This window comes from Pseudogymnoascus destructans, assembly GCF_001641265.1.
Source record: "Pseudogymnoascus destructans isolate 20631-21 unplaced genomic scaffold scaffold_6, whole genome shotgun sequence".
Classification (NCBI taxonomy): domain Eukaryota; kingdom Fungi; phylum Ascomycota; class Leotiomycetes; order Thelebolales; family Thelebolaceae; genus Pseudogymnoascus; species Pseudogymnoascus destructans.
Window position 1 is genome coordinate 170,232 of NW_020167525.1, and position 10,127 is coordinate 180,358.

The window sequence follows — 10,127 nt, forward strand, 5'->3', positions numbered from 1 at the left end:
ATTAAGCGATTTGGTGAATCATTCATATTTTTGAGGTATTCGCCGAATCATGACTCGAATCTAATTCGACTCATGATTCGAATCTTTGAGGCTTAAATAGAGTGTATAGAATTGAAAACTATGGAAAATATTTAACTATGCCTAACCTATATCTTCACTTGCATCTTCGACATCCTCATCGTCGACAATTATCCCCCAATCCCGTAGACATAGTAAATATCTAATTGTTGAAGGCAATAGTCTATTCCTTTTCTTTGTGACAATGTCAGCTCCTTGGCTAAAGACCAGGGTAAAGACCCGTTCTGATGCTGCTGATGTTGCTGGAATTGCTAAATAGTCTCGACCTATTTGTGCAATTATTGGATACTGATACTGCTTTGCTTGCCAATATTTAAGGATATTAGTCTCAGGCTTATCAACTCCTGGCTCATTAAGCCACCGTCTCCATTCAACCTCTTGAAGTATAGGCTTTCGATGCTTAAACATCTCATCCTCAGAGTCCACTTCTTGAGGTATATCCTCATCCTCGTTATCAAGCATAGCATCCATTTCCTCTGCTCGAATATCATTGTCCCGTGCTTTATACTTGTTATAACAAGCTGCAAACTGTGCTCTTGCTCGTTCTTTGCTTGTGTTATAAAAGCTTTCAGGCAAATAGAAGTCAAATATACTAAAATTAAAACGAGGATCACATATTGTTGCAGCTGTTGAATGGCTTGACCATTGGCTTGTTGAAAGTGAGAAATAGTTGTCTAATTTGTTGAATTCAGCAGTACAAGCTTCGTTGATACATGTATGCTTAACAGTCTTCTTGATCTTCTTAATTTTATCCATTAGTCGTAGATAATATGGAACACAGTAGTTAAGTGTTGGATACCCATCTGCTTGCACCTTTTCTGAGATACGCTTAAAAATCTCAAAGAACTCTGCAAGAGCATGAAGTAATTCCCATTCTTTCGAAGAAATCTGGATATCACGCATGCTTATATCAAGAGTCTGTGATGCACAAAGTGCTGTGATTGGTGCCTTCATTGACAATGCATTTTGAAGCATATGGTATGTTGAGTTCCATCGTACTGGTATATCAATTGTAAGAGTAACAGGCTTGATTCCAGTGGCTATAGCGCAGTGTGTCCAGTAGTTTAGCAGTCTAACAGTCTAATAGTCTGTCTAACAGTCCGTCTTGGGAATTACCAATGCTTGGTAGTCCGTCCTAACTATGCTTAAATAGTCAGTCCGTCCATTTCAAGGCATAGGACTGACAGTCTAATAGTCCGTCCTAGAGGCATAATTGAGGCTTACATATAACTGATTTTTAACGTTCATCATGATGAAATTTCTGTATTTCTACGATCTGGAGCATGGTATATTAACTCAATGGCATCACAACCTTTTGATATGGAGTTAATGCTACACAGCGAGCAATCTGAATCTCCTGAATCATCTATTCTTGGGCTTACCCAATCCTCTAGCTCCCTTCTGAGCAGAAAACGCCCACGAACATCCAAGATATGGGATCATGCACCAGCTACTAATTCAGTTCTTGTTAACAAGGCTGGAGCATCTGTTTGGCGGTGTAAGTACTGTCTTAAAGAATACTATGAAACTGCTGGCACCAAGAATTGTTGGTTTAGGAGACTCTGGAACCTACGTTTGCCTTCTCTGTTTGAATGGAAGCCTACATGCTCAACAGCATCCGGCTCCTCTCTTTGAATAGAACTACATGCTCAACAGCATTCGGCTTCTCTGTTTGAAAGGAAGCCTGCATGCCTGCCAGCACATCAGCCCCACCAGCTCCATGTATTTAAACCAGCTTATAATCACCAACTGAGCTTCTCTCAGTACGGTGTAACGCTGACTTCTAAATGATAGAAGACACAGAGGTTTCTTGCGTAAGGTTGACTTGACAGAGGAGGCAGGGGATTAGACACAAAGGCTTTCCAAGTAACACGTTACAGTATTGTAAAGAATACTATATTGAGTTGAGCACGAAGCTCCTATCTAAGGAAATACTATCTACTTATATAGTGGCGTCGTGCCTCATGGGTAATCTGGATAGTTGGCGGATAGCTAGATATTCAGGATAGTTCGTGGATAGCTCAACTATCCAATATCCACTAGTTTCTGCAACTATCCATTAGCCCCGTCACATGGAAGCCTACCCCGCTTCCCACTGTGACTCACACGTCACGTTACTAGGCCCTGGCCCTGTAACCATGACATCATGTTACTATAGCCGTAACATATAAGAGCTACCACACCAACAAGCAACAATGACTACCAAAGAGTCCGATGTGCCTGAAGCACAAAAACTCAAAGGAAAAGTCAATTACTTTGACTGGTGCCGACACTTTGATTGCGCTGCAAAGAAAAAGGATCTGTGGAAACTCCTCAGTGTAATGGTGGGTGCACCAGATGTGAGAATCTAGCCACCCAAGGAAGGGATGATTTTACTAAGACAACACACTGTCTTAGGAAAAAGAGCCATAGGGTCGTAGCTTAGACTATTCCACAACGCAGCAATCAGGTGTATGATGTAGTGGAGTGGTTTAGACAAGTTGTACAAATGTTGAGTCCGAGAACTCAGGGATAAGTCAGAGGTTAGCACCTCACTGACTTTTCAGAAACAAGGAGTAACAAGATCAATGCTTGGAAGCTTGGAAAAGACGTGGAAGTATGTGATAGTCGATTTACTGTATTGTCTGTTTGCCCTTTCTTAAGGCAAGGGCAATCCTATTTATGCTAAAGGAGTGTAGTTCTCTCATTTTCCAATACTTTCCATGACTAACCAGGCTTGGTAACTGTAGTCAACGTAAGAGAATCCCATAGAACCATCTCCTAGGTTCCTAGCCTATAGGAAGTGAAAGGAGGTCCAAGGTCAGAGTACCCCTATAGACAGATTATGTCATAACTTAACCAATCTTGTGGGTAACTAAGGAGCGATGACGTGTAATGAATCATAGAGGGTTGTAGAAGCTTTTGGAGCTATTGTTCATGTTCCTAGGCCTCTAGTTGATAGAGATATGTCATATGTAGTATTAGCCCAGTAACTAAGGAGTGATGTCATGTAATGAATCATAGAGGGTTGTAGAGATATGCTATGTGGTAATATTGGCCCAGTAACTAAGGAGAAATGACGTGTAATGAACCATAGAGGATTGTAGTAATCGTTGAGTAGTATTGCTCTTGTTGTTGGTGTGATAAGCCAAAATATGTATAGTGACTTGTAGGTTTGAGGAGGAGATTTCTAAGTTTGCTCCTGAGTTTGATAGCAAACTGAGTGCAACGAATGTCAGTATGACACCAGTGAACCCATTCGTTATTTATCCAATGAACAGTTATTGCAGCGTGCTCTGCACCATTCATTGCAGACCATGAATTAGTAAGTGATAACCATCCGCCCTTTACTATATGAGCCTGGAGTTCTATCTGTAGCTTCATACGGTGGTTGCAGAATGTCTTGTGTAAATCGCGCATTAAGGAGCTTGTTGATATAGCTAACGTTGAAGGGCTAAGCTGGTGAATAAGCTGACGAAACGAAGGCCGATCAACCAGACTCATTGGTAAGTTATTAGATACAATAAATGCAAGTAATAACTCTCTATATCGAGAGGCAAGAACGGATCCTCCTACTTGAGGAGTAAAGAATTGTTGGGCGTTTCAGCGCCCTGCGAATCCTGCGAACTCTGACTCTGCGAACTCTGAGCACGCTGTAGCAATGGAGTTCCTGGTTTTATAGTTTCGTATAATGCAGGATGCATGCTTTCAACGTAAAATCTTTGTAGCTTGGCATCCTGGGCCGTGCTTGCCAAGGACTCGAATAGTATTCGAGTCTTTGGCAAATACTCGCCGAATACACCAATTTTAGCCCGAATACTGCTCATCGCCGAATACTATTCGAAAACCACAAATACTAATACTATTTTGGGGAACACTGTCGGAGTTGGAAAATGAAGATTCGGTAGTTACATTAGAAATATATATTTAGTTCGGAGCAACAAAAATACAATAATTCACAGACGACGAACCACCAATTGTCGAATCAATTATAATTCATAAAAAGATTACAAAGCACTCTCTTACACGGCATTCTGAAAAACTATTGGCATCATGTTCTATTTGATAACTATATCGAATGGGTGCTATCTCGCTATTTAAAATCAACTATATAATCCTCTAATAACGTCATAACAAATAAAACTACAGACGATGACAAATGAAAAACGCTCTCAATTCTCCATGCTGTAAGCCGATCAAGGCTTCGAGCTCATGCTGTCAGCTGACACGCTCTGCGTCGTTTATCTTCGCAGCCGCGAGGGCGCCTGGGTGTCCAGTAAAACAACACGGTCACACCAAACATCAACGTGAACACACACAGCGTCCACTCATTCGCCAGGAGATACCCATCATTGCCCATCACATATTCCGCAACACGGAAGATGTTCCTTATCATAATCAATGCACTGACCATGTACAGCATAGCCAGATACTGCTCCCATTTGGCGTCAATGGTGTAGCTCTCCGTTGTCGGGTTCTTGCGAATCTTAAGGTGGAAGAAGACGGCGGTAAGCCAGAAGAGGCCAAACATGAGGAGTTGGACCCCCAGACCGGCCAAAACATGTTCTGGCTGAGCCTGACCTTGTCTGGATCCCCACCAGCCATCATGCCACCACATCCGCCCTGGACCATAAAAGAGAAGACATCGCCGCCCACGAAAATCTTGGTGAGCCATGTGGGTCGGATGATAGAAAGGTGCCCTCCATTCACGGCGTTGATAGTTCGGCCGAGGGTCATGTAGATGGATGCTGCGAAGAGGGCAGGCGGGAGGAGAATAGACAAGTTCTGGATGATGTAGGGCATGAGTGCACCGGGCAGTCATGGGCTGCCGCACGCGCACCAAAGCCAATAACTTCGACTATCGTAGAGGTTAGACTTGGATCAGGGAATGGAATAGGCCACGGAACGTGGAGGGGCAGGGTGGAAGGATCGTACATAGTGTGCTAAGGGTAAAGGCCAGACAGAACCAGGCGCGAGTCTTGTATAGGCGCCAGAAGTGCGCGGCCGTTGCGATTAAGAAGAGGATGCAGAAGATAACTGCCGCGGGGGTTGAGGCCAGGTAGTGCCTGGAGACAATTGTTTTTTTTTGAAAATGGGATTTCTTGATCAGGAGATCAACTCTGGAGTAGGGGGGGGGGTAGTGTTACGATATCAAGTGCGCCTTGCAGCTCGAGTGGGGGTTCAGGGGTGTGGGGAGCTTTCCGGGGTTGGAGCGAAGTTTTCAGTTGTGGAGTGAATTCTCAGAATTGGTCTCGCTAAAGAGAATTCACTCCACAATAGCTGTATATAGATCGAGCCACTGCTCGAGTGCTCCTCTTCTCTTTCCTTTCTTCTCTAGATTGAGTTTAATTCATAATACCCAACTGGCGCCCTATGCCTTGGTGAACCGTGACAAGAACGAATTAGGCAAGTGGAAGTTTGGCTAGAACTACTAGAAAGTATGAAGATACATCCTGTTTTTCATAGCAACTTGTTAAGACTTGATTTGAATGATGCACTACAAGCCCAACACTATGAACCATCGCCTCTAATTATCATAGAGGATGAACTTGAATGGGAAGTTGAAGAAATCCTTGATTCTAAACTCTTATAGAAGAAGTTGTTCTATATAGCAGCATAGAAGAACCACCTACTAGACAACACTTGGTACCCTGCTGCAAATTTCAATAACGCACCTAAACTCACATAATCTTTCTACCAAAAAATGATTAGGAGATCAATCTTAATTAGGGGGGAGGTGGTGTTACGATCGTACATCACAGCCACTAGCAACTATGGGAACAGGCAGCTATAGTAGTCACTACAAGGGATCGCTAAGCGCATAGCTGTATATAATGAGGAATAGCCTTACCTTCTTCCTTCCTTTCTTCTTCTTCTCTCTTTAGATTCAATCTAGCTTACTTTACCTAGACTAGTATCTGTAACGCTGGCTTCTAAACGATAGAAGACACAGAGGTTTCTTGCATAAGGTTGACTTGACATAGGAGGCAGGGGATTAGACACAAAGGCTTTCCAAGTAACACGTTACAGTATTGTAAAGAATACTATATTGAGTTGAGCACGAAGCTCCTATCTAAGGAAATACTATCTACTTATATAGTGGCGTCGTGCCTCATGGGTAATCTGGATAGTTGGCGGATAGCTAGATATTCAGGATAGTTCGTGGTAGCTCAACTATCCAATATCCACTAGTTTCTGCAACTATCCATTAGCCCCGTCACATGGCAGCCTACCCCGCTTGCCCCCTGTGACTCACATGTCACGTGGTCCTGTAACCATGCATCACGTTACCGTAGCCGTAACAGCATCATGACCTCCGTGACCATTGTAACACTACTAAGCCAAAGACTACAGTATTCCAGCTTGCCTAGAATACACATAACACGCTTTATATACCACATGTACTATAACAGCAGCACCCCGTTACATCGTGGTACGTGGGGGGCGTTGCTAGGGATATCAGACGAGAATGTTCTAAGGTGCCTTGGAAATGTCCACGGCTTGAAGCGTCTCAAGGAGCTACTAGGGTTACTAAGGCTCCCCCATCTTAGGGCCCCACCGTCGTTGCGACTTCCTGATGGTAGCCTGTAATCTCTTCATCTAGGTATGGAAATCGTGGTTCAGGCTGTAAGATCCCTAAAGGCTCTCTAGGATGTGAAGTGCTTGTTAGTTGCCGACCCTATCAAGGGGGCCAACTGTTCTTGGGGTTCGGTCATTACAATTCAATGCAAATTGAGGTATTGCTTCGGGACGAACTGTTAAACCATAGCGGAGCGGCTGCTGTTACTTTAGGGTGACGTTGAGACAGCTTCCGAGACCGACGAGTTTCAGGTGGTCTGAAGAGACGCATGGACCAAAGAAGGGTGGGTGGCTGATGGGGCATCGTGGGGACGTTCGGCCCTGACAACCGACAAATCAGACAGACGTATGATGCCTGTGACTATCAAACAACAAAAATCAAAATATTCCATTCATCATTTTGAAGCTTCTCCTGCGCATGAAGAACACAGCCGCCTTGATTTTTCAAAGGAGAGATACCTCACTTCATCCCATCAAAATTTGTCGCGGACAAGTAGGGGGTTGGATTATTCCGGATCGACATTCTATTCTGGTCATCACAATGCCATCCAAATATCTCTCTGTATCATCCAATATGGCTTATTTTGCGCTCATAAAACACTTTCTGTCCGACGTGAATGGCTGATGCTAGGGTATTCCATGTCCGATGCATTTTATTCCAACCCTTGAAACGGGTACATTATATCAGTGTCTATCGCCCTCACCACCCAAGGTATATCCTCTTGCGACACCCCCTCTACCCTGTTCCACTTGTGCACCCAGCTGCCCGTCATCATTATCATACGCAACCTCAAAATCGCTACCAAGCCCCTTCCACGTTCGCTGGGAACGTAGATATTCCGCGCCAGGGCTTGCTGTACCGTTGATCATAGCCAAGTCCTCGTTTGCACGCTTCATCAGGGCGCTTGATGTTCGTGCCACGGTTTCACCTGTCATATCATTGGATGCTGACTGTGTTGTTTTCGGCGGATGCATTGGCCTGCTGTGGCTTATATAACGGCCAGTACGCAGGTCAAATTCTGGTGGAGCTGAGTCTTCTTCTTCGTCTGAGCCTTCATTGTCTCCATCAATAGGTTCTTCTGCATCCCTTTTAACTGTCCGGGGTACAAGCGGCTTGTTAATAATGTCGCTGAAATCCCCATTCCATTCACCTGTCCATACCCGCTCCTCATCGCTCATCAATGCTAGACCCAGCTCGAAAGGGGTGATTATGGGTCGGAAGAACTCTGTGCTATCAAGTAGACTGCTTTCCCAGCACCCAATGACAACCCATCCCCCGATTTCTGAGAAGTTGGCAACCTTAGCAGCGTTGACTTTGCCTACTACAAACGTGTAACTCTTCTTTCCCGCCGCAGCAATCTGTGCCTTTATCGCGTCGACAGTCGGCATGTAATTTTTAACGGATAGAGTGTTTATGAGAATCCCAAAAATGGAACAGGTATTTAAAGATGTGAGCGTGGCATACCGCCGCATCAAGAGGCGAGATGTTTGGGCTTCTAGAGCCTGTGGATTTGCAGTATTGGTCGGGTATATGTACATGGACTTGAGTCGCGACGAGAGCGTAAGAAGCAGACTCGGCGGAGGCTCAGATATATGGAATAAACTGTAATCTTGCAACTTATTTTCCCCAGATCCGACGGTTGGAGGTACTGTTCGGTTTGGGAGAGGCGACGCTGGGTCATGAATAATAGATGGTGCGAAGACGTTGGTGTAGCCCAGCGCCGTTACTTGTTCGAGTATCGTGGGTATAAGGTCTGAGTATGTAATATCGGCCATGAGTATGACCTTGTTATCTTTTTCCGTATATGTTTGCTGGAATGCTTCTGTCACGGGGTCGATCGGAAGCTTATGAGTCGTAAAGACATAGACGACAGGAAGCCTCGCCGTGGGCGACAGGCAAGAACGACCATAGTGAACCACTACGTCGGCATCAACATGCTCTGCTGCGATCTCATCCACGCAACATGCTCCATATGATGTATCTGCCAGTATAAAAAGTCGATCTTCGGATGGTTGCTTTGGTATATTCTGTTTCGCAATATCCAGCTCTTGCACAGCCTTGGCCACGTCCTCCACATCAGAGTCTGTTTCCGCGATCTTTGGGGGCAAATCTTTCAGCGCCTGCTGTAAAAATTGGAAGACCCTCGGCGCATCATTCAGCATGCTGTCTGGAAACTGTAGAGCGACTCGCCTCCATCTTCCAGCACGGATTTCCCTTGCCGTCCGTTCAATCTCGTAAACGTGCCGCACACCATCGTCGCTCAACCTTTCGCCGAACGAGCTCTTCGAAACGGGCGTGGGGTCTACAAATAGATGTGCGTCTGGCGTCGACAGAACCGGCGGCGCAACAAGGTTTCCTTCCATCGGGCTCGTTATGCATCTCCTGTCTCAGCCTCGTCTCGGATGTGGCGGGGGACAATAATTTGTGGTGGGATGAGCGGCAACTCGCGGCAGAATGATAGTGCTAGATTAATTTAGCCTAGCGTCGGACTAATTTCTTTTATACGCGTATAGTCATCCGATGCGCGTATAGCCGCCGTATAGACTTCCTAATACGCGCAAGATACGCACAAATACGTGTAATGCCATGGGATATACGAGTAAAGTTCTTAGCTGTATGCACTGCGCCGTTACAATAATTCTGGTCTACTCCATTAATGCCATATTGTACGCGCAAGCCCATTTATAGAGCGCTTGCCCGTTTCTGGTACGCCAATGCAATACGCGGAGATTTCCTCATACCTCGAGCTTTTGATGCACCAATGGTCTGTTTTCATAGATAATAATAGCCATGTGTAGAAAAGATAAGTAGTCCCCTCTTCTAGTTGAAAGTCACACACTCGACTACTCAACTTCATTTATTCCTTGCCTCTCTTTCTTGAGCTCTCGCCCCTTTCCACTACATAGGAGCATTCCTTCACCGTTCAATTCGACATTCGGCTTCCTTGCATCAGGTATAACCTAGATTGTCAGGATGACTGAACTCAAGTCTCTCTGAGGGTATTTTCTGTGATATGCTTGGGTAACTTCTGGAGAATTTTCAAAGCTCTCTGCAGTATACCATGTCTCATCCGGTGGATAGTTCTTCCAAGCTGCCTTGTAGAAAAGCTTCTTTCGAATAACTTTTGAGTCGAGGATTTCGTCCACTTCCCACTCCTCTTCGCCATTGACAATGACTGGAGGCTCTGGCTCCTGTTGCTGCCCTTCGATTGCATCATTCGAGTCAAGTCTTAATAGATTGGCATGAAATACTGGATGAATCTTCATGCTGTTTGGAAGTTTGAGCCGATATGCAACTTGCCCAATTCGCTCTAGAATTTCAAAAGGTCCCACTTGCTTGTGGTCTAGCTTCTTTGATGGCCTCTGTGTCTTTATATTTCGAGTTGAAAGCCATACTCTGTCTCCCACTTGATAGCGTGGTGCAGGTTTCCTTTTCTTGTTCGCGAAATGTTCCATTTTTGCTTGCGAGAGCGTGATTTCATCCTGCAGAA

The 10,127-nt window shown here is 44.9% G+C and overlaps 2 protein-coding genes across 2 annotated transcripts; both read right to left on the reverse strand.

Moving 5' to 3' along the window:
- Positions 1 to 4,229: 4,229 nt before the first annotated feature.
- Positions 4,230 to 4,860, reverse strand: VC83_03254 (uncharacterized protein; the record flags this gene model as incomplete). The annotated part of the gene is made up of 4 exons (XM_024466902.1): positions 4,230 to 4,235; positions 4,285 to 4,322; positions 4,375 to 4,633; positions 4,687 to 4,860. 4 exons carry the CDS (start codon positions 4,858 to 4,860, stop codon positions 4,230 to 4,232), a joined length of 477 nt encoding a protein of 158 aa, XP_024325874.1.
- A 2,351-nt stretch (positions 4,861 to 7,211) lies between these two features.
- On the reverse strand, positions 7,212 to 9,024 carry DPH2 (Diphthamide biosynthesis protein 2). The gene has a single exon (XM_024466903.1). The coding sequence runs from the start codon at positions 8,998 to 9,000 to the stop codon at positions 7,321 to 7,323; it is 1,680 nt and encodes a 559-aa protein (XP_024325873.1). The 5' UTR covers positions 9,001 to 9,024; the 3' UTR covers positions 7,212 to 7,320.
- Between the last annotated feature and the right edge of the window lie 1,103 nt (positions 9,025 to 10,127).

What these genes read in the sequence shown, in the direction of transcription:
- DPH2 (XM_024466903.1), bottom strand. Translation starts at nt 9,000, where the DNA reads ATGGAAGGAAACCTTGTTGCGCCGCCGGTTCTGTCGACGCCAGACGCA.